This window comes from Camarhynchus parvulus, chromosome 19, assembly GCF_901933205.1.
Source record: "Camarhynchus parvulus chromosome 19, STF_HiC, whole genome shotgun sequence".
NCBI classification, from domain to species: domain Eukaryota; kingdom Metazoa; phylum Chordata; class Aves; order Passeriformes; family Thraupidae; genus Camarhynchus; species Camarhynchus parvulus.
The window spans coordinates 1,148,125-1,173,323 of record NC_044589.1 but is presented as its reverse complement, the minus strand read 5'-3'; the positions used below and the strand labels follow the sequence as shown (position 1 = coordinate 1,173,323).

The 25,199-nt window shown below is 40.9% G+C and overlaps 1 protein-coding gene across 10 annotated transcripts in view; it reads right to left on the bottom strand.

Annotated features, from left to right (window-relative positions):
• The window catches only part of GTF2I (general transcription factor IIi), a 71,892-nt gene extending 47,139 nt beyond the window's left edge, over positions 1 to 24,753 (bottom strand). For 9 of the 10 annotated variants that reach the window (XM_030962442.1, XM_030962448.1, XM_030962447.1 and 6 more), the window contains exons 1-10: positions 24,597 to 24,753; positions 15,010 to 15,115; positions 13,524 to 13,662; positions 5,033 to 5,161; positions 4,506 to 4,689; positions 4,286 to 4,314; positions 3,218 to 3,266; positions 2,494 to 2,537; positions 1,330 to 1,347; positions 1,161 to 1,238 (exon numbers count right to left, since the gene is read on the bottom strand). In XM_030962442.1, coding sequence (XP_030818302.1) covers positions 1,161 to 1,238; positions 1,330 to 1,347; positions 2,494 to 2,537; positions 3,218 to 3,266; positions 4,286 to 4,314; positions 4,506 to 4,689; positions 5,033 to 5,161; positions 13,524 to 13,662; positions 15,010 to 15,108 — 769 coding nt within the window. In that variant the 5' untranslated portion in view covers positions 15,109 to 15,115; positions 24,597 to 24,753. Of the gene's footprint in view, positions 1 to 1,160; positions 1,239 to 1,329; positions 1,348 to 2,493; positions 2,538 to 3,217; positions 3,267 to 4,285; positions 4,315 to 4,505; positions 4,690 to 5,032; positions 5,162 to 13,523; positions 13,663 to 15,009; positions 15,116 to 24,224; positions 24,325 to 24,596 lie in introns of those variants that run through there. The other variant, XM_030962443.1, reaches the window with a different exon arrangement.
• Positions 24,754 to 25,199: the final 446 nt, after the last annotated feature.

Genomic DNA, 25,199 nt, shown 5'->3' with positions numbered 1-25,199 from the left:
GTTTTCACACCAGTATCTACTTTTACTATATTAAATTTTCCTAGCCTGTAAGACTCCAAGGCCAGGCAACATACACATATGAAGAGCAGATAATCCTAACACCTTTCCAGTTCTACACTCAAAGGGTGACACTTTGCTATGTTATGGTTGAGGTCTCTCTGAATGATGCTCTTATATCTCTTGAGATATGCTAGGATCAAGTATTGATTCCACATCCCCACAGTTAGTTATGAAAGCACATTAGAAAATAGCCTCAAGAATCCTCATGTCAGAACACACACAAAATGTTATCTCATTAATATATAGTATTACAAAATTAAGCAATGTGCTGTTTTGCACTTCACTGTTGAGCATATAACTGTCATTGAGAGATGTGTGGCAGCTTGCCCATGTTTCTTTGTATTACTCAATTAACCTAATGACAAGTACACATAGGTTGAAATTATAAATTTAAAGTTTTATTTATTTTATATTGCCATTTATAGTCACAATTTCTTAATTACCATTCACAGCAACATAAAGAAAAAACAATTTCTGTTTTCTCCTAGCTGAGGTCAATGTGTAAACCAGATACACAGAGGTGAGGCAAAACAACTGGGAGAAAACTTAAAACACACATGCAGGCTGAGCCATGGGGCTCATAAATATTGTTCTGCTTTGTCCACATAAATAAACTTTTCAATACAATTTTGACACATACTAGTCATTGCTACAAAGGAAATGAGTGATACACTTCCAGTCACAGAATCATAGAATGGCTGATTATATGATGTACAGTGTATAAAAGTTACTGTAACTTTAAACTAAAGAAAAAATTCAAGCAGTGCTCTAGAAAGCATCACTACAAAGGTTTATTTCCTGTTTAAAAAAGTCATTGAATTATAGAGTCTGCACATTGTACCCTCAGAAAAATACATCAAGCAGTTTTGAAACTTCTTCAGAACCAAACACACTCATATGGGTTTGGGGTGAAGTTGTTCTTTAGGTCTTTTGGTATTCTTCCTAAAAACTTACATGACAGGAAATGCTATATGCTAACAGAGCTAAGTAATTGCATGTTTGATGACCAAAAATTACTAAAAAGACAGGCATGGAGAGATCAACACTTAGGCAACCAATCATTTAATGAGATAAACATATATGAAAATTAGTATCATTACCTGGAGTATTAAATTGATAGTAGTTAGGATCATCTCTTTCCTGTTTCATTGTTACTGTTGACAATTTGGAAGAAATTTCTGTCGAAGCAACAAAGGAATCAAATATGGAAACTAATAATAAGCAGATTCTTAAAACAACAACAACAAAAAAAAAACCAATAGCACTCACCATGATCCTCGCTGGTCTCTATTAAAAAAAAAAAAAGAAAAGAAAAAGGAAAAAAATACAAAACATTACACATTTGTTGAGCTAAAACAATGGTAACAAAGTGACCTGCTGGTTTGCTGGTTTCCTACGTTTCAGTCTGGTCAATCCCAGAAATAATCTAGGATTAAATACCTCCCTACAAACCAGGCTCCCCTGAAGATGCTGTCTCAGATCTGAAGAATATTTTTTAAATGGGCTCCTTCCTCTCTGCATATTACCACAGGAAAAAAATATATTTTATCACTCATTGTGCTAAAAGTCCTGGGAAAGCTCCTGCTCACTCTTCTGTGAGAATTACTTAAAATGCCTAAAAAGCAGCACTGGAAAAAGTCTGGGACTGACTTAGCAAAAAGTTCACATTAATGCTTTGCGTACGTCAAGCCAAACGTTAAAAATTGAGGGTGCCTAAACCACAAATTTCAAGTTGTGAAGCACAAATAACAAGAGCAAAAAGCTGAACTACATATAAAAACTTAATTCTAATAAGAAACTGAGCAGTGCAGCTCAACCCAGCAAAAGGGAAAGGCACCAGTTTATCTCCCAGCACACCTGCTGCCTCACTGGCTTTAATGGGATTACCCGTGCTTTCATCTCACAGCACACACTTCAGCATTACTCTGCCACAGATCACAATGCCTTGGGCAATCAACTGCTACCATCCAGAGCAACTTAGGAATGATCTGGCAATTTTTAAATAACAAATAACACATCTTGTTATTTATGAACTTTTTATTTCTATTTTAGCTAGAAAATGGGCATTTTTTTATTTTCAATATTTTAGGAATATTAACAAATCAATTCTTCTCTAAAGTACATAAAGATAAATTTAGTCTACAATATAATACAACTTTTTGTAATTTGCAATTTCCCTCGTGAAATGGAAGCATTTGGTTAGGGTTTAATATTTGATAAAAACTCCAACTGAAACACAGACAGTTTCAAGGAAAGAGATATTTTTCTGTGACACCAAGGATGCCTATTTGCTACTTTTCTCTTTTTTTGGAGCTTTTGTTTTCCTGTTTCTGCTTAAGTTCAGTCTTCTAACAGAATCTGGGTTTTTTTTTTTTCTTTTTGGTTGGTTTTTTGGGTTTTTTTCTGCAAATTAAGGCAAAATTTTGAACATACCAGGATCCTTGCTTGGTTCCGTTTTCACATTAACAGGCGGACAACTATAAAATTAAGCAAATCAAACAGAATGACATTATTAAAAACAAATCTCAGATTTCTGAGAAGTTCTTAAAGCTTTATAGCTTAACAAGAACATAAAATTAAAAACCCTGCATATTGGCTTATCTGATTTTTTACAACTGAATTGCCAGCAATCTCCTATTCCTACATTTTTTTGAGGCATACCCAATATTCAGATCATTTAATGAGAGGGAAACACAGAAGTACAGAAAACTGATCCCTATTTTCACATTAACAAATTTTTGGTATATTACAGATACAGTATCTTCATTTACTAATTTTAAAAAAATCACTTTTTTTTTCAAATTGAGGAGGGGGAAGGAAGCAACATTACATCTGTTCTCCATCACTGCTGTACCATAAAACAAGGCAAACTTATCCCTGACTAACAGACTGTGAATTAAGAACACCCATTGGGCTAATTAAACTAAAGAGAAACTTTGGCATTTGTTTAACTTGTAACAGTTTCCTTAAAAACAATGATCAAAAGAAAGAGAAGACTGAGCTTCATGCTCTTTATAATGTCTCATGCTTTTTATAATGCCAAGCAAGCAAAAGTTATTCAAAGGTCAGATGGGCAGAAAAAGCACATTAGGACAAAGATAACAACATGAAAATAGATAGTTGATTTTTTTAAAATTCTACATTATTTAAAATTCACCTTTCACATGGAGGTATAACTGAATGTGAAGGAGCTGCCACATCAGCTTCTGAAAGTTAAAAGACAATATCTGAATTTTCTGTACTCCATTTACTTTAAATAAATTGAAAATATAACATTGATTTCAAAATGCAAAAGCCTGTTCACATTTTACAAGCATATGTGCATATTTTCCTTATTCACAGATAATGAAAGATCCCATTAAACTGTACTGAGACAAAAACAGCTTTAGAATGTCACTTAGCACACTGAAAACCTACCTTGTATTTTTGATAGTACTATATTATTAACAGGATTTCTGTAATATTCCATCTCTAGTCCTCAACCTGAGCATAGGCAACACATCTCTAATTTTACTAATCAAGCATCAACTTCTGGCTCTTTCACTCAAGAAATTAAACTTTTCCTTTTGGACTACATTCCTACAGAGATTGCTTCATCGTTTTCAAAAAACAAATCCCCACACTTCTGCATTTAGCAAGTAAAGCAACATAATTCTATAAAAAGAAGAGGAGAGGGGACTTCTCCTAAGTTAGAAGTGAATCTCTCTAGAGTTTTACAATACTCACTCTAGCTCCGAATTTTTCATATATAGAGGCTTTTATAGGAACTACAACATCTAGCCACTTCAGAAGATTAAGTTACATTTTAAAATTAAATATAAATACCAAAATCAGCAGGGTAGTGGAACCCAAGCACTAGAAAGTCTTGGCATCTTCTGAAAACTGAAAGCAATCCTTCCTATGTTCACTTCTCCTTCTCTTAGGATACTATTCGATTCACATGAAGTTGAAATTCAGTATAAGGATGAAGAATGGAACAGAATGGACTTGATCAAGACAAAGAATGAAACAAAATGAATTTAATCTCTAATGAGTTGCTCCTGGCAAAGGCATAAAGGTAAGGGTTATATATAGGAAAGGATTACTTATAAGTAAGGCAACTCACAGTCTAGAAATTTCTGCACAGTTTGCCACTTTATTTACATAACAAAATGCTCTACATATATTGCTACCTAAACTCAAATTCCAATCTTTTCCTGTTTAGTCTGAATAAGCATTAACTTACCTATCTGTTTCTTTGGTTCTACGAAAGGCCTGTGTGGAAATATGGGAAGAAAAACTCAGTTTTAGCAAAGACATTGTTAATTACTTGGTAGTGTACATTACAGAGAGAATTCCTGTTTAAGAGAAACAGTCTGCAGTGTATTTAATTTAAAACTAAAATTCATTTTACTTAAGTAGAAAACCAAATTGGACAGAGCAGCACAAGAAAAAGAGCAAATAACCTGTTGATACTAAATGAGATCTCTGATTTGTTTTCCAAAATCCATTTCAGGGTGGAAACATCATAATTTGATGGATGCTTAAATGTGACTCCTTCAGGCAGGCCCTGCACTATCACAACAGACTGGTTCCTCTGAATCTCTTCATATGGCACAGGGACTGCCGTTGACTTTCCTAAAGCTTTACCTAGAAAAGAAAGAGGAGTTGTTTTGATGTTGAGACTGCTGAAGTTAGAAAAAAGAATGAGTTCCTCATGAAACTTTGGACAGAACTGGAGCAAAAGCAAAGTGTGGATGCAAATCTTCTCAGAAAACCAAATACTGCTGGCACTAATGTGCACTTGGTGCAATGATCTCAAATCCCATCTCACAAATTTCATCAAGAAGAACCAACTACATGTATATTTTTTAGAAACAGCTACTAAAAGTTTCTAAAAATAGCAGTGTAGTTGGAAGGTTAAGATCATGCAGTTTTTTTCCTCCCAAATGGAATAAAACTTTTAAAATCTAGAAGAATTTAAAGTACCCACCATAGGAAAAGCAGAAAAACTCCACCACAGACTTTCTAAGAGCCTCTAGCTCCTCAGCATCCAGCGTCTGTCTGTTTACAGGTGGTGTAATCCTCTGCAGTTCTGGAGGCCTGTCCTCTTCTGTAACACCTGGCAGTTATTTATAAAAATAAGACAAGCATAAAATAGTAAGTTACTAGAAGTGCCTAGTCCCACCACTTTAGACTAGAGATTCTCAAGCAGGAAACCTGCCAGGAAATTGCAAGAGTTGACTTGTATTAGAAGCAAATGCACACACCTATGTATATAAGCAACGAGAAAATTTAAATTTACACCAGAATTGTTATATCCTCACTACAATCTTTGCAAATATCACCCCCTGAAGAACAACAAATTAAAAGACACATCCAAGGAGGCTTTTTTGGCATGAAGAGGTTGAAAACACTATTAATCTCACAGGAGGATAATACAGTAAACATAAAATGCTAAACTGCCAAGAAAAAAAGGACCAACAGAGTCACCAAGGAAAAGGTAAAAAATGCCAGTGTGAAGGGTCCCATAGCTCTCCAGTGCTGTGCATGTCATCTTATGCAGCAGTTCTGTTATGTCCTGGTTTATTTATTCTGTATGTGCTTTGCAGAACATTTTACAGAAGGGATCTGACTTTTGCCATCACAGCTCATCTCTTTCAAGGGACATTCTAAGTACACACCTCCTACTGCTGAATAAGAGGAGCTACAAACAAGACATCATCACGCAAAACAGAGAAGATTTCAGCCCTACATCATGTTCTAGTCTCTAAGCAAAAGTCACTGCAAAAGGAGTGAGGAAGTAAGAATACTTCCAGTATTAAAAAGATTAAAAAGCAAACAGAAGCTATGGCTTCGGGCGGCAGCCTTCCTTTCTCATAACTCAATTCTTGCTAAGATTTACTGAGAATCATCCAGCAAAATCAGAGGCAAACAACAGAGATATGCTTGCCTACCTTGAAGGAAAGGCAAGGGAGATCTGTGTTCCTTTGTGCAAGAGCATGATCAGTGCTGAAGCTGTGTCATGACTTCACCACGAGCCAGCACAGCAGTAAGCCTGAAACACTGCAATGTGCATCACCAGGACTGCTGGCATCAGAACTCTACACTGACACAAGAAAACAAACATCAGTTTGAACAACTGATTACAAATGGGCTGTGAAATGAGCTGAAGCAGCAATGCTTTTAGTAAAACCACATTTATCATCTTAAAAACTCGTATCTTCATTTCAAAGAGAATCTCATCCTTCCTGTGCAGATCATACATCTGCTTCATGCCCTGCAAACCCACCTCCACGTGCTACTTAGTTTGCCAGCTCTTCAGACCTGAAACTTTTGCATTCTCTGCAGTATGACAGGGCCTATCAGAACATGAAAAATAATGCAAAACTGGGATATTGTTATATACCTGTAACACAGGTGCCTAATCAATGACAGCATTTAGGATTTGCCTGTGGACTTGGGATAAGACATCAGCTTCCATTTACAGCTACATCTAATGTAGCTTTTTGAGTGGGTGCTTTTCCTATGTAAGAAACTGATTCACTGAAAATGCCTTTACTGCCAGCAGCTTAAGAAAGTGTATCCACACCTTCTAAAAATAATAAACAAACCAAAATTAAGATGACAACACTGCCCTCTTAATATGAAAATGAAAAGCAGACAGAAAGGTGGAGAAACTTTCTTAACTAGAAGACAAATCCTTATGGGTTTTTTTTCATTACATGATTTTTATGCATTTTCTTAAGATCACATTATGCATCTGCCTCCCTAATCCCTCCCACAATCACCAGCCAATTTTAATCAAGACTCACAGACAAGATTAAGTTTCAAATGCAGCAAGATTTGTAACAGCCCTGCAGAACTGATCAAACCCAGCAGGCATTCACTCCTCCTGGCACTACTGAGGGACACATGAACCCTTGGAGGTTACACAACTTCACGGGCTCTTCAATGCCCTTGCCACAATCGCTGGAACCCTGAGCAGGATTTGGGCTACATCTGGGAGGGGATATCTAGGACATATGCAACAAGAGGTGCAGAAGAGGGATGAGGGGGCTGATTTATGGCTCACAAAGGGGGAGGAATGGTTATATGGTAAAAAATAGCATTCTGCACAGTTGTGAGCATCCTGCGGAATTAGTTTCACTATTCTTCTGGATTCAGCAAGACTACAACTACACAACTCCCAGCAACCCTCATTTTGCAATGAGAGTCCATATATGATTAAGTGCCTCTTATTTTCTTTGACTGTCTAGATGTTTTGGGGTTCTTTAGAATATCCTTCCCTCCAGGTCTGACAGTCCAGCATAGCACTCAGCTGGAAAAGGAATCTCCCAGCTGTCCCCATTCCAAGCAACAAATCCAGCACTGTCCTCATCTTACCGAAGAACAAGAAACAAAGAAATAAAGCTTTAGCAGAAAAACAATCTACTTAACTGAAACTTCCTCAAAAAAAGACCTGAAGATGAGATACTCAATAGAGAACAATTGGCACAATTTGGTATCTGAAGCTGGTAGAGCTCAGGACTCCTCCAGCAAAAGAGCTGTCAGTCCCATGGCAGTTAAGGCATCTGAGAACATCAGAAGGTTTTTTATCAGGTGTCTTTCAGAAAAACAAGAAGTAATTTTAAGAATATGAATGTGACACCTGTGCAGGCACTCTGAGAGTCAACTTGAGAGCAACAACAATCTTGTGACACCACTCCTATACATGTATTTCATGATTTGTACTTAAGGAAAATTACTGCAATGAAAGAGGGAAAGTAAATGGGTGCATAGCTAAAAGCATTTTGCTTTGGTTATAGTATCATTCACTCGATTCATCTGTGAGCTTTTCAAGACCATCCAGCTTTAAGTTCATGAAATTGGAAAATTTCCTCAAATTAAAGAAAAGTCATTTTATAATTATCAAAAGATCACTTGAACCACACAAAAAGCAAATCACCTGAAGCAGAATTTAGGAGGCACAAAATTTCAGAAATACTGACTATCTACAGTAAGTTTCTGTTTGTTTTCGACTCTTGAGGGAACAAGTCCCAAGGGAACAGTCCTTGAGGGAACAGTCCTGAGGGAACAGTCCCAAGGAAATGGGACTGAATTTTCCCCACAGGTTTTTAAACCAGTTGTTAACTTCACACCCCTTAGCGGACTAAGCAGAGACAGAACATTAAAGGTTTGTGGCAATCAAGCCAAGCAACAAGTTACTGTACAAGTTACTCAGAAGGATTCAATGAGACAGAAGCCCAGCTGCAGATCTTCAAGCAGGTCCACAGCAGCCTAATTTATGGGAAAAATAATTTTACTTGTCTGCAGATGATGGAATACGCCCAAGAAGAAACAGATATTCACATACCAAAAAAATATACTGAGGAGTCAAAGCTGACCAATCCTTCCCATAAAGTCTGTGGAGAAATGCATTCCAGTCATTCTTGGATGTGTTCTTACATAAAGAACACCCAGATTCTGAGCATTTCTGAAACTACAAGAAGTTCTCCCAGCCTGTGGCTGGGTGGACATGGAGGTACAGGTAAGAAGAGTGGAAGACCCTGGCCCAAAGTCTCTAGCAGGACTTGAAGTCAAACTCAGGGGCATACCAGAGGCACTGTTAAGATCAGTGGAAACCCAAGGCCATCAGAAGAAAAATGAAGGCTCCAAAGATGGCCCCATCTCAGGCAAGTGAGCTCAAAGCCCTGCACCACCAAAGAAACAAGCAGCATGACTGGGAGAGCTGCCAGAAGTTGAGAACTAGCAGGATTAAGCTTCTCTGCAATATTAATGGTGTAGCAGCCAGTACCAGTGGAAATGCTAGCAGAGGCAACTGGGATTCTTGGATAAGAACTGTCTCCTTGGCAGATGGGATGGAACACATGGCGCTGGGTAAATATCTTTCGAAGTCCAGAACAGGCGACCAAAAAGGTGCTTCTGAGTCAGGAAGCTCTTCTGACAGGCAAACACAACCTGGGGAAAATAAGGCTTCCTCTGGGTTTTGGGGTTTCTTTGGATGCCTTATAAACTATCTCCAGCTCACATTCAAATGAGAATGAATTCCACAGAGCCCAAGGGAAACTGCCACGATGACAAAGATGAGCACTGAAGAGAACAGCACTCTTCAGATACCCCAGGAGTAAGTCCTCTGTTCAGGATAGTTGATAACCCACAACTCCAGAGCAATCCAGAGATAACAATCCAGAGGCACTTTATCTTGCCAAGGCCATGCAAGAGGAGCTGAGGACCACACAATTCACTTTAGCAGGGGACAGCAACTAAAACAAAGAGGTACTGTTGGAGCAAGATGTATATGATTTTGATTGCTTACAGAAGTATCTACTTGTCCATAAGCTCAATATGAGCAGGTACTCAGAGAACATGCTACTTCTGTATACAATTCAAATTTGCACAGGCCTAGAACATCTGACACTGCAGGTTACCCAATCACATGTCCTAGATACAAGAACACGCAGTTCTACACTGACTGAAACAGTCTATCTCACCATGACATAGGGCTCACCGTTATCTTCATTAAGCAGAGTTCAGAAGAATACATTATCTGACTCAGTTTTAAATAATTAATGCCTGTTGACTGGTTTTTCAACACTTACTATGCAACCATTCTAAAATTTTTAGAAGCGTTGTTATTATTAACTCCTAACATGTTTTCTTAAGCTAACAAGGTAAATGAGCTATGGCTAGGGCTCCTCCTTGCCCTGCAGTAAGGTGCTAGGGAACCCATGTGGGTCAAAGTCATCATGAATGAAAGCCATAGGAACCCAAATGCCAGTGCTGCTTTTGATAATGGGACCCTGGAAAATGCTAAAGATAGATTCTGAAAATGTTAGGCTTTGTGTTTTCTCAGATGACTGCATCTGCGTAAGCAGTATGATAAATGATAGAATTGTTAGATGTGATGAATGTTTAGTAATTAAATATAATTATTATATAATCATAGGAAGAATCATGAGAAACTAGGTGGAAAACTTTAGAGCTATGTTTAGCTGAAATCTATGTATACAACAGAACAATATAAGTTTAATAATTAACATAGAAGTTATATAACGATAAAATATAAAAACCCGTTCCTCTCGAATGTATGGGAAATCAGATTTGAGGTGAAAACACCCCTGATTTCCAGAGCTCTTAATAAAAGCACCTACATATAATTGCCTATGTGGTTATATGTTTCCGAACGCTAACACTTTCACTGAACCACTATTATTTTTATCAGTTCTACACCACTAAAAAGTGTACATGCTACTTCCTTCAGAAACCTCATAAATACATTTCATCAGTTTAGCCCACTAAATTATACTCATTAATTTTAAAAAAGCAGTGGGTTTGAAGCCTGAGCCCTACAAACTCTGAAAACGGTTCATACACTACTCAAATTACACAAAGGAACTGTGAAAAAGGTGGAAATAAAGACTGAAGATATGTGCTGGCTTGCACAGAGTCACATCTAACCAGAGGTGTGCTTAGTAACTAGACTTCTGTTTCCATATTTAAAGAAATATGAAGATACCCACAACTGGAGAGGTAATTCTCAATACTGTCAACACCACGTGTTTCAGGGACTGACATCACAGATTAATTTTTAAAGGTTTAATTCTAACAGCAAAGTAAGAATCTCTTAGAAACTTTTATCAGTCCTAAAGTAACAAGAAGGATTCAACTCCCACTTGTTAAATATACAAAGAACTATGTCCTTCCTGGATTCTTATAAAACACCTATTAAAATCCCAACTACCACTGCCTATTGCTCGCTTTCATACTCAACTGAAGAAACAATGCAACAAGGAACTGTTGCCTCCACAGCTCTACATTTTAGAGCAAAAGATATTACACTACAAACTTCATCAAGACTTCAAAGCTGCCAAAGGCAGTGATGGAATGAGCATCATCAGGAATATGTAATGCTATTATTCCTAAAAATTGTTGTTCTGAAGTAATGTTTTCTGGAATTATCAACATCGTTCTCAGGGAGAAAACTACTTCCAGCATCAAGAGTCCCCTGAAAGCATGGGAGATGTGCACTCAGCGAAACCATAAAAGCAACAACTGACAATACTGGCTTTGTTCACACAGTTCTACACCATACTGTTCTGCAAGAATCATAATGGAAACACTGTTTTCAAAGTTAATATTCTTTAATCCTATCAGCCTCACACCACAAAAACACAGCCCAAGAACAAGTATGTTGTAACTGGAATAAAGCAAAAGGTGAGGATTATCAAAACTGATGCAGGATTTAAACACAGGCATGCATCTACAGAAACATCATCTCATACAGCCAAATACAAGCATGGATGAAAAGCCAGTGCTTCCCACAGTACAAAATCTGAAACAGAAATCTAGCCAGGAGATCAAACAGCAAATCCCCATAATTTCTGATTCCCTACTATTAAATGTGTCCAGTACACAAAGTCCCTGGTATATCAGGGCCCATGATACCACAGTACTAGCAATAAAACATAATACCTAGGATGTCAGGCAACAAAAACAAAACAAAACAAAGCAATCAGGCGAAAAACTGAACTCCCTCCCTAGTACTCAGACAGCAGTTTTCACAAACAACAGTATACGAAGATTGTCCCTGTAAAAAATGAAAAAATAAGGAAAAAGAAAAATAAATTGATTCATCTTATACTTGATTCTGCAATCAAGTTACAATTCTACATTTTGGTATCAGCAATCTGTTACAACCCAACATTGTATTGACTTTCCTTGGAGTAAATATGTGCACAGAAAGTCACTGTCCATGCCAGTAGGACAAAAAAAAATAAATCCAGAGCCCAACTGTCTTAGGCTGCAAGATGTGGCTGGGACTGTGTATTCTACTGCCATCTGTCAGAGCTGGGGCAGTTCTCTTCTGTTCATGGGGCAGTTTTTTCTTTATCTCTCCCACAGCCAATCCTCCCTCCAGGAGATCTCTGCTGTCCATGGCCACTGAGTGTCCCTGCAGGGCTGATCCAATTCCAGCATCCCATGGGGAGATGCTGCGCCCAGGGGAGGAGCCAAGCATTCCTACCTGGATCCAATCTGAGCCTGGAGCAGCACAGCAGCCTTTGCCCACTGCATTGCCAGAGGAGCAGCTTTCTGCTGCCCTGCATTGCCAGAGGGAGCCCAGGCCCATCTGCAGCAGCCCTGGAGCTGCAGAGGAAAACTCCCCCCTTGTGCAGGATCCCTGCTCCAGCAGCAGCACAGCTGGCACTGCAGGAGGGCTGAGCCCCCATGGGATGGGGCTGTGCCACCCCTGACACACAGGGGGGCAGGGACTGCTCTCACTCTGGCTGTGGTTTGTTTTCTTTTTTGTACTATTTCATTTGTATTTTAATTTTTCTAGTAAAGAACTGTTATTCCTACCCCCGTATCTTTGCCTGAGAGCCCCTTAATTTCAAAATTACAATAATTCAGAGGGAGGGGGGTTACATTTTCCATTTCAAGGGAAGCTCCTGCCTTCCTTAGCACACACCTGGCTTTTTCAAACTAAGACACCTACCACAAACAACTGACCTTGAGACAGAGCCTCCAAGACAATTTTATGTAGCAGCAAAAGCATTTTTGGAAGTAAGTCTTCCTGTTATAGACTAAATGCAGTTGCTTTCCAAGCAGTATTCACCTTGACAACAACAACTTGACAGTTTTTTAAACTCCTCCTTAGACTGATTCTTCTATCATACCCCACCTTTGACCTCCATCTTCTCTCTTTCACTAGGCAAATAATTTTGTTATTTATTAGGCAGTGTCCACCACTAACACCTTCCCAAATGAGTGCATCAATGCTCCCCTAAATCATCACTGAATCTTTGAAACCTATCTCTAAAAATACTGTCCTCTATGAATGAATCAATGAATCATGTTTTTTGAACACAAAAGTTGCACAGTTTTACTGTAAAAATGAAATTAAACAAAAAACACACCCTAGATGTACTTAAAGCAGTAGAAAAGTAATGCAGATGTAATTTTAAGTCATTATGGTAGAGATGTGTACTTCTGTCTACTAAATTAAAGTGATACAAAATAGATACATGAAAAAATACTATCTTGTCAAAACTGTGCATCTGCTTTAGTAAGGCATGAAGTGATCTCAAGAACCAGGACCACCTGAGTTGACAGAAGTACTCCTCTACCTGTTCACTGCCCTCCTCAGTCTTCCTGAGTGGAAAAAATGTTTGGAGGAGAAGATACAAAGCAAAATTAACACACACGCTAGGAAATGCAGATGTATTATAAGGGTAGACCATCTAATACTTCTTATTGTATTAGTTTTCATATTATCTAAGAAAACATGAACACTTCCAGCCATTGTAGAAATAACACTACAAACAAGACCACTGTTACTGCTCATTTGACAGGTTGATTTGCATTAGCCAACATAATTATAGCATGCAGCCATGATAGACAGAATTTTGCTCCCAAAATTATTAATATTATGCAATATACATTATGCAGATTGTGACATACAAAAATAAAACATTGAAACTTACAGTATTCCATAAAATCCGTCTTAAAATCTTCCCTAGAGTTGACAAAGGCTTTTCCTCTCTCACTTCCAACAACAAAAACATTTCTTGCAAATACAGCAATACAGACAACTTCTGCCTTGGATTTGGAAAGTTCTTTACACTATAAAAAGAAAAAAAAAAGCTTTTATTATCATAGTCAAGATACAGTTAATAAAAATGTATGTGATATCATGTAAAACAATTATTATACTGCTGCCAGCATCCACCCTTCAGAAGATACTGTGAGCAACATAACATCAGCCAGTAGCAAAGCACAATTTACACATCTGGAATGCTTTTCATCAGAAATCTTAAAAGCAGTGTAGATTCATTGGCAAATTAGGACCTTGTATAGACTCAGAGATTGCATTGTCTTTGATTAAAATAATTTATGACATCAATCCATGTTAAATTACCACTTCCATGTTAATCATACTGTCTTACTCCAGCTTTCAACAAAGCATACAGAAGTTTTGTATATTCACAGCACACTTCTCACACACCATCTTCTGCTCAGAAAGGTGTGGTTGCAAGCAGGATGGCTCCCTGTAGTCTGCCCTGTCCTGTCTGCTGGGCCCAGCCCCAGGTGAATGCCCCCTGAGTGGAAGGATTGCACCATCCCTGCAAACACCTACCTACGTTCTGCCAGGAGAAATTTCTGGCAAGAATTAAGGCAGGAAGCCTATGGAGAGAACAAGGATCCCAAGAAAACTGGTGAGATGACCAAGTATAATCACAGAAGGTCAGGGTCTCCTAGGAACTAAATGAGAGTTTGCTACAACCTATTAAAAACACCAACAGTTGAGCATGGGAGGAGAAAGTAACACAAAGACTTTAAGAGGCAATGGGATAAAAGACTTGCAATATCCTGTCTTATAATCATTCCTCTCAAAGCCTCATTGCTAAAAAGAAAACTCTTGCTTATCATTTAAAAACCCCAATTTTAAACAAACAAATCTTGGACAGTGCCTCAATTTCAAGGAAATGGGACAGGCATTTCCACTCACAGCCCTAGCTAACCATAAACCCCACCACACAATTAAAAAACTTCTAAAAAACAGATTATGTGCCAACAAAAAGAAGTATTTTCTGAACAAATTTTGTTGAGTTTCTACAACAGCTGAAGACAAGGCATTAGCCTCAAAACCATTTATTCACTCTACACTACATATGACAAAGACCAGAACATACTCTTGCCTTTCAACCACGGTGTACCAAAACAATCAACAAATATTTCCCATTTATTTGACAAAAATAGTTTTTAAAACAACCACACCACAACAAGAAGCAAGATTACTGATAGCATGATTTATCACAACCAAAGATACAATTACAGCTGGTTGGACAATACACATTACAAATACCAACAATCCACCTTCCCTGCTGCCCAGTAGGAAGCAATATACTGATAAAATCCTGCAAATACCATGACACATTTATGATGCCAAAACTTAACTTCTCTACTAACCATTGAGTCAAGTCCTGACATGAGAAATGTAACCACCATTCTGCTTTCCAAGTATTCCTCATCAGGGATGGATGTTGTTGGTCCAAGAATTTGAGCCATTTTCCTCCTGTAAAATGAAAGGAAAAAACCTTTTCAGATACATACAACAGTGAAAAAAAAATTAAAATCCCTCTCATGCAAGCAAAGAAAAAAAATAAATTCAAAATCCCACACAACACAGCCCACTGCACACAAGCAACCAAACAAATAAGTAAATTAACAGGAGAAAGTGCATGCTCTTCTTTCATGCTTCTGGCTGTTTCATCCAAAGCTGGAGCTAAACGTAACATAAAATGTTGCATCATGATCTGGCTACAAACTATCTGTGCCCAGAAAAATGCCTTTTAATTGATTAGCTGAATTTACATTGATTTTTCTTTCTTAGCATGTCTAAATAAACACAGCAACAAACACTGGCATTAACAAACAAAAGGCAAAGTGTAATTATGACACAGGTATGAGAACAACCTTCCCTTATAACTATGATAGCCTAGCTCAAAACAAACAATCACCACCCTGCCCCAAAATCATAACCTCGAAGACTACAGTATCAATAACCAAAATGTGACATTCTTATTTGCATATTTTTCAGTTGTAGGATTAACTCAAAGCTGAGTAGTCTCAAGTAAGGTGCTAAAATTAATTACTAAATTTCAGCACCCCTTCTTTCTGTAGGTCATTCAGGAGATTTTAAACTCATTTAAAACATAAGTAATAATCAAGATTTGTTTATGCTTCTGTTGGTAGAATTGTTGATACAAAACTGATATATGAGAATGAAGTTTCAGCAGCTTCTAAGAGCACATTTTTCTAAAATACTTTATAAGCATTTATATCCCACAATAAACTTGGATTCTTTGAGCATCACACTGAGTCCCCATCTCTCTCTCTCCCATCGCCAATAGCGGCTTTTCTTTTTCCTGGAACTGTACAAACTTGCTCTGGACTGAAAACCCAGAAGAACACTGGGAGCTCACACCTGTGGCCACCGGGGCCAGGACGCAGCATTTTCCAGTGCAAGAGGGACTGATAAGAGACTGAGCGAGCTGAGCTACCCCTCATGACAAGGACTTTCTGAATTTGCCATCTCTTCAGAACAGTGAGAGGTTTTACTGTTTAATATTATTCATTTTTTTATGCTTGCGAATACTTTGCTTGTTAAATAAACAATTTTTCCCACTTTTCCCCAAGGAAATCTTTACCTCAACCAGTAGTGGGAGGGGTTTGAGTCTGCTTTCTGGAGGGACCATTTTTGAGCTTCCTCCCAAACTTTCCCTAAACCAGGACAAATACAGTTTTTGGCGCCCAACGTGAGGCCTGAGAAAGTGGGAAAACCTTGTATTGACTGCATTTTGGTTGTACTTATTCTGTATTGGAATGAAGCAGTCAGTAGCCATATTGCTTGAACTGATAATGTCTCTCTGGGTGGAGGCCTTCATGTATCTCTGGTCCCCAGATTTGAGTTTTTAATACCTTTCTGGTCCCTAGGTTTATTTTCTTATCTGGAGATAGCTCCAGTATTGTCCCTAACATAGTTTTTACAGTAGAGAGGCACAGATTAGAATAGCTATTTTGCTTGGCATGGTGATAATTATTTACAGGGAGTTTGGAAAGGTACTGGAGTTTGTTCCAGATCGGTATATATACATACATATATCTAAATTTAAAACTATACTATATATATTTATTTATGTATATGTGTCTCAGTTTGAAAGACACGTGTCTGCCAGGGAAGATGGGAACCTGCCTTAGAATGGAGAGTACGACCCTCCTTCCATCCAAATTATTATAACTCCAAAATTAAGGAGCTTTCAGGCAAAGATATGGGAAAAGGAGTATCAGTTCCTTACTAGTATGTATGTGTATAACAAGGCAAACAAGCAAACAGCAGCAGCAAGAAGCAGAGGCACAGGCCCAGCCCGGCCTTGTCCTGGCTGCAGAGAGAAGGGACCTTCCCCTGTGTGCAGTTCTGGGCACGGCCGCCAGGGGCGCTGCTGGCTCCCAGCAGGCAGGGCGGGTGCAAGGGTTATTGCCTCTGAAATATTGCACATGCTAATGACAGAAAACTTTCTGCATACATACTATATTTTATATACATATTCATTAATTTTCCCAGAATAAACATACCTATGGTAATCATTTCCCCCAAATCATTAACATATTTTTTCTACCCTTTATGCATGCATTTTCCTGTCCTGGGGGTCTTTTTGGTGGTCCCTGGTGGTTGGTGACCCCAAAGTCATACTGAAAACTCAGTGAACTGGTAGAAGTTGGCACAGCCAGGCTGGCTATGTTCCAGTTCTTCTTACAGAAGGGGCATTGTGCAGTTCCAGCACATCCAACAGCACCGATTCAGCACTGAGTCACAAGAAACCAGCAGCATTTTGGTAGAGGAGGATGAGGCAGGGGGGAGAGTTCATCATACAGCTGAGACCTTCCCAAAACCCAGGATAACTAATTCCATTTTTTCCTAGGTAATTTTATGGTAGTGAGCACCGTGACTTTTTAGTCAGCCTACATGACCTCTGATACTGTTAAGAGCAATTAAAAGAGTAAAACACAATTCCAGCCGCTGCTATTTGAAGTGTCCTAGTGCAGCACTTAGGCATTCATAAATTACACGGGAAGCATGTAAACAAAATGAAATATTAATCACACCACACCTAACCATCTGATAATTCCTGTCTTTACCAGTGTAGTTTTATTTACTTCGTCAACATGATGATCAGCTTCACTAAAAATTACTTTAGTTCTGTGTATCTATCAACACACAGAATATTTGAGAAGTGAATTAATTTAATCCAAATTCCACTAACACATTTTTCAGAGAAAGAAATTGCTGTCCTCACCAGTGCAAGCTGTTACTTTGTATTTGTACACTACAATGGTCACATACAGCAAACAAAAGACTCAGCTTTAAAGACAAACTAAACTTTTTAAGTTTTTCTCACAAAGAGCTAATCCAACACTAAGCATCCATTCACATTCCATCACCTTGGGGAAAAAAATCACCTGGTATCCAAAGCAGGCACCTTTGCATGGTGGCTTCATGCAGTCAAGCACCCTGTGTCCTCACCGGAGTACTGCTGCCTACTGCCACGGTGCTGGATTATTCCGACCACCGACAGCACAGGTGGGCTGCCCCCAGAAAGCTGCCCAATCTGGGGTGCAGCTACAGGGTACAGCAGCTCTACGGCTCAGGTGGACTGCAGATTGCGCCGAGGGTAGGGACAAGGATCAGGGAGAGGCCCTCTGTATGGTTTCCAAAAAAGTTTATTCCCGGAGGTTCAGTAACAGAAAGGGCAAACTCAAACGCATACATCAGATTAGAAGGGGGAGGAGGTCTCAGGGAAGGATACAATCTTAGACCAATTGGGAGAAATTGGGGGTGGAACACAAGGCGGGGAACACAATGTTTAAACCAATAAGGGACTGCAGGGGAGGAGAATAATTTCAACAAACCAGTGGGGTTTCGAAGGACACAAGATTGATAGGGAAGTTTCTAGAAAAAGAGGCAGGCTTGGGGAGGGATTGACATTCAATAGGAGGAGGAAGAGGGAACAGAGGAGCAGATCTTGGGAGAGATGGACAGCCAGGGCAAACCCAGTAACACAGGGGGGAAAGGAACAATCCATCAAGAATAAAATATGCTATAACAGTACAAAATAAGAAAGATTACAAACCTGACTGCTAGAAAGGCATTACAATTAAAAAACACAGTGCTACAGCCTACCACAGCACACATCAGGGCACTGACTGGGAAACCAATCATCCCACCACTCTTCAGCAGTAATCAGCCTCCTCCACTTGGTCACTTTGTTATATTTGCCCAATTATCCCATCATCAAAAAAACCAAACAATATTAGAGGTAGCAGCAATTTCAATTGAATAGCTTAAAATATATAAAACTGGATACACTTGAAATATTGACAATATAATTTGGTTAAAATAAGGGATAATTTGGTTCCAATAATAGCGCATAAGCAAAAAAAAAATAACCACGTGGGGTACGGCGTGCAGAATCCTTGGACCCCTGCCACCTCATGTACAAGCTTGTCAAGCTACAATTCCCCCTTATATGCCATATGTCAATGCCATCTCCTCCCATTTTCAATTCATCACACTCCTACCTCCGCCCTCATCACCACCTTTGCCGCGTATGCTCCACCACTCGTTTTGGGGGTCGCACCACTTTTTGGGGGTCGTCTCTGATGAAAGCTCTCCTCTTTCTCGATGTCCTTCAACTCACCCTTGGGTCACACATGCACACCAAGCTAGTATAATGTAAGCCAAGACTAACATAATATTATATGTAAGCACCAAAGCAATAAATCTCTTATAACTAGCATTTTCCTGGGACCCAACCAGATTTTCCTTTCTTTCTGTTAATTTTTAGTAACTGTTATCTCTTGCTTTTTCCTGCCTTGAACATCTGCAGAAAAAGGGGGGATGGAACCCCTCCTCTCGCTTTATTTCTTGGCATTACACTTTTTAACTGCTTTATTATTTCCAAATATTAATTACTGTATCAATATTGATTACTGTTTCAATTTTGTCAGCACAAATCATACCTATTTACCACAACTTCATTCCTTCTGCAGCTCGCTCCCTTGTTCTTATTATTACATTGAACCAAATGAACCAGAACACTGATTTCCATGGAACTAATTACATGTGTTCTTCCTCACATTAAAGGAAGAAGATTGGTCAATCCTATTACGAGGGTCTCTTCACCCAGATAAAAAAAGTCCAGGGACCAGAAATAAAAGTCAACTCAACAAGCCAGAGTTTGGGAATATGTCAGAAAATTACAAATATACAATCTTTTCAGAGGAACACAAGCTTCAATCAAACTTCTATGAACAGGTTTCATGTCCTGATGGATAAGGAAAAATTGTGGTACCCCAGTTGTCCCTAGGGCCCCCTATGGTATGTTGCTTAGGAGACAAACTTTTATGCCATCTAATTTACATAACAGAATTCCAAGTCTATTTTTTTTTACTTTGGTTACTGTTTCCTTTAAAATGCTTTATTGGATTTTGTTATCTTAAATGCAGAGTTTAAGTTAAACAAGCAGAAAAGAATATGAGATATATTTACAAAAGGAGTCTAAAAGTTGTTCCACATTGTGAAATACTGACTGAAAGACTTGTACACTGACAACTCAGCTACAAGATTAGCTTACGGGGGCAGCTGCACTCATGAAATAGTCACCATGCAGATGTTTCTCTCAAGCACTTCACATACCAAACCTTGGATAAAACAAGACTGCAAACAAAAAACTGGCTACCCAAAATATTTTGTGATTGAAAACATTGCTGTGAAGCCAAGAGAGGCTAATGAGGTTTTATGTCCATACATATGTACAATTATATGCCAACCTCTCTTTAACACCAGGCTAACAGGCTTCTGCAGCAATTCTTTGTTGTCAGCTGGAGCCATTCTTTGCTGGTGGCTGTGTTGTTGCACACAGGGGCATTGATATGGGAAACTTGCACATTTATGAAAATTCAAAATTTTAGAAGCATATCATGTACTTAGGCGGGTGGAGGAAAACAGAAATACACAGAGATTACTTAGGAAGTTTGCAAAAAAGTACCGAACAAAGCTTGTAACAGGAATGCAACCTGTTAAGTAGAAACAACTTGTAACAGAACACAAAAGAATATAGTTGCTATGTAAAGACCATAAAGATAAGAAAACCCAGTAAAACAAGACTCAGGTATTGTTGGAACAGGTAATGTTAGGTTCTGTTCTAAAGCAGAACCCAAATCAGCCAGGACCAGGCTCCTGGCTTTGGCCAGGACAAAGTGACCTGGGAGAAAGTCAAACCTCCACTGAGCTTGTGCAGAGGAAATCAAGCAACAAACACCGAGGAAGAAGATCCTACTTCATCAAGAAGACCCTTGCCCAAGACCCCCAGAGGGCATGGCACTACAGAAGACTATAATAGGAAGTACAAGGAGACAGAATGGGCAGTGAATGGGTGGGCAGGGAGGTGTGGGCTTGGGAGATCAATGTGTATTTAAACCTGAAACCTGTCTCACCAGGTACACATGTATGGAGGAAATATGCCCCACGTGTCCCACCTGGTAATAACATACCTGCTTTACAATTTTAATTCTAAAGTCCTTATTCACCAACTCACCACTAAGATGATTAGAGGGATGGAACAACTCACCTACAAGGAAAGGCTGAAAGAATATATTTTTGCATAGATATTAATAGCAAAATAAAGGGTAAGACCAACCTTTGTTCTCTACTGGATGCAGAAGGGAACTTAGTTAACTGCAGATAAGGAAAAGGCAGAAGTGCTCAATGCCTTCTTTGCCTCAGTTTTTAGTGGGAAGATGGCTTGTCCTCATGACAACTGTCCTGCTGGGTTGGGAGATGGTGTCAGGGAGCACAGTGATCCCCCTGCTATCCAGGAGGAGGCTGTCAGAGAACTGCTGAACCACTTGGATGTTCATAAATCTATGGGCCCAGATGGGATCCACCCCAGGGTGATGAGGGAGCTGGCGGACGAGTTTGTGAAGCTGCTCTCCATCCTCTACATACAGTCCTGGCTCACTGGTGAGGTTCCAGATGACTGGAACCTGGCCAATGTGACACCCATTTACAAACAGGATGGGAAGAAAGATTCCAGTAATTATAGGCCAGTTTGTCTGATCTCAGTATCCAGTAAGGTAATGGAATAGTTTGAGCAGCATATTGAGCAGCATCACACAGCACTTACAGGATGACCAGGGTATTAGACCCAGCTAGCAGGGGTTTAAGAGGGATAGGTCATATTTGACCAACCTGGCCTCTTTTATGACCAGGTGATCCTCCTGATGGATGCAGGAAAGGCTGTGGATGTTGCGTAACCTGACTTCAGCAAGGCCTTTGACACTGTGTCCCACAGCATTCCCTGGAAAAGCTGCAGCCCAGGGCTGGGACAGGAGCACTCTCTGCTGGGTTCAGACCTGGCTGGATGGGCCCAGGGAGTGGTGGTGAGTGGTGCTGCACCCAGCTGGCAGCCAGGCACCAGTGGTGTCCCTCAGGGCTCTGTGCTGAGGCCAACTCTGTTCGATATTTTTATTGACGACATGGATGAGGGGATTGAGTCTTTCATTAGTAAATCTGCAGATGACACCAAGCTGGGAGCGTGTGTAGGAGGGCTCTGCAGAGAGACTGGAATGGCTGGAGGGATGGGCAGAGTCCAATAGGATGAAGTTTAATAAATCCAAGTGCCAAGTCCTGCATTTTGGCCACAATAACCCCTGCAACGCTCTAGGATGGGGATGGTGTGGCTGGACAGTGCCCAGGCACAAAGGGACCTGGGGGTGCTGGTCAACAGTGACTGAACATGAGCCAGCAGAGTGCCCTGGTGGCCAAGAAGGCCAATGGCTCCTGGCCTGGATCAGGAATGGTGTGGCCAGCAGGAGCAGGGAGGTCATTCTGCCCCTGCACTGGGCACTGCTGAGGGCACACCTGGAGTGCTGTGTCCAGTTCTGGCCCCTCAGCTTGGGAAGGACCTTGAGGGGCTGGAGCACATCCAGAGGAGGCAACGAGGCTGGAGAGGGGCTGGGAACACAAACCCTGTGAGGAACCACTGAGGGAGCTGGGGGTGCTCAGCCTGGAGAAAAGGAGACTCAGGGGTGACCTGATCACTCTACAAATCCCTGAAAGGAAGGGTGATAAAATACTAGAATGGTCTGCCCGGGGAGGTGGCGGAATCTCTGCCACTGGATGTGTTTAAAAAAGGACTGAATGTGGCACTGGGTGCCATGGTTTAGTTGACGTGTTAGGTCATGAGTTAGACTCTGTGATCTTGAAGGTCTTTTCCAACATTGTGATTCTGTCATGGGGATCGGTCAGCCTGGAGAAAAGAAGGCCTGAAGATGACCAAATTGTGGCCTTCCAGAACCTGGAGATAGCCTACAAAAGACCTAGAGAGGGAATTTGAACAAGGGCCTGGAGAGGCAGGACCAGGAGAAGGGCTTCACACTAACAGAGGCCAGGATTAGACTGGATATTTTGAGGATGGTAATGCCTATATAAATAGCTTGAGTTACAAGATATCAACATAACGTAATATATCTATATAATCTGATATCAATATAACCCGAATCATAGCTTTTTGTATCTATATAACCTGATACAAATAATCTTCTATACAATGTAATGGCTAGTAAATGGTTAACTAGTTGCTGAAGAATTAATAGGCAAAAAAGAAGAACTCACCAGGTAGATAGCTTTAGAGATAGACAAGTATAGTACTAATGAGAAATGGGCAAATGTAAAGCCAATTAGCCATGAAACAAAGCATTTAGGACCAGACAGGGCAAACAACACCATAACTGCACATGCTCCAAAGACAACGTTGAAAAGTTCAGGTGCGAAGAAGACCTTGGAAGCCTTCATCAAAGACCCTCTGTAAAAAAACATTTTTATGATTCGTGTCAATTGGAAATGGAAACAGCAAATGCTTGTATGTGCTAGGTCGAAAGTGGATGCATTCCCTGGAATAACTACAAAGAATGGTGTTGGAACTTTCTGACCAAATAGCCAAATAAAGCATTAAACAAGAAAATAGAAGAAGTATAGTAGAGTAAAGAAATGAAGCAGCCAAACAACTGATGCTTAGAATAAAAGAGAGGAAGTTGCGGTACACCTAAGGGATATTGCAACAAGGTGACAAAATGTTTATGTATATTAAAAAGCTTGGTGCATTTGTACCAGACTAAAATTATGTAGAACACACCAGTGAAAGGCCTCCCCTGAGATGACCACAAGAAGGACAGGAAGCCAATGACTACCTGGAAAGACGAAATCACTGATCCCAGCTTATTGATATTTGTTGATTTGGACTAACACAAGCACACTGGAAAATGCTTTGTAGACTTAAAAACACTACATATACTTTGTCAAAATTGTATGCGGCGCACGCCGTTAGTGGAGCAGTGACTCCCCAGCCACCCAGCGCCACTTGCTAGCTTTCTTTAAAATAAAAGATATAAAAATAAAATTCAGTTTGGCTATTGAAATTTTATATCACCCCGACGAACCCCCGAATTGGGGAGACGCACGCATAGTGCAAACAAACCATCTAATAACCATGAGTTCATACTATGCAAATTACTTCCGGCGTGCATATCACGTTGTTATGTCAGTAACACTAAGCAATACTTACTGTATAAATATTCCACAGCACTTGACAAGGGTGGGTGAGCTAGCCGGAGAAATGCTCCTCACCACCAGCAGGCCGGGCCAGCTCCCACCACTGCCATTTACCGCCCTCGCTCCGCCCCTTCCCTTCCGCGCCCGACGGCCGCCGCCACGCGCCGGGCTCGGGCATGCGCGCGCCGCCCCGCCAGCCAATGGGAGGCGGCGGCGCGGCGGCAGCGCCCCTCCTGCCCGCGGCGGAGCGAGCGCCCCCCGAGCGAGCCGCGGCCGCGACCGCCGAGCCCCCCTCAGCCCCTCACAGCGCCGCAGCCTCCGGGACCGCGCGCCACGGAGCGTCCCTCGCCCCACCCCGCCGGCCCCGGGCCCGCCTCCCACTCACCCGCGCCGGGCGCAGGCAGCCCGGTTCCTCTGGCTGGAGACGCCGCACGGCTACGGCAGGAGCGCCGGGGCAGCGGGGGCTTTTCCGCGGGCTCTCGGCGCTGCCGAGCGGCCCCGCTCCTCGCGCGCGGTGTCGGGCCGACCCCAGCGCCGCGCCGGGCGGGGATGATTGGCTCGCGCAGCCGCGGCGGCGCAGGAGCTCGCGGGGGCCGCCGGGAAGCGCAGTCTGAGGGCCGGAGCTCCCGCCGGGCAGCGCGCCAGGGGCACGGGCCGGGCGTGCCCAGCGCGCCCTTCCTGCGGCCCCGGCCCGCTGCCCCGAGGGTCCCGGGGCCTCGGCGCATGCCCCTGTTCGCTCGGAGCGGCCTCGCTGGGCACCCAGAACTGCTCTCCAGAACCAACGGTGGGAGCAACAGCCTCCACCAGCAGGAAGCCTTACTTAGGGTTAATCATGACCTTCATAGCAAAGCAGTCTTTTATTTCGTTTTCAAAGACGTTAAGCATAGTGAATGCTTATCTATGAGATCTTTTTTTCCTGGCTAAAAAGAGTCAAATGTTTTGTCTGACATCACTATTACTTTTCTTTGAATTTAGGTTCAATGTAGTA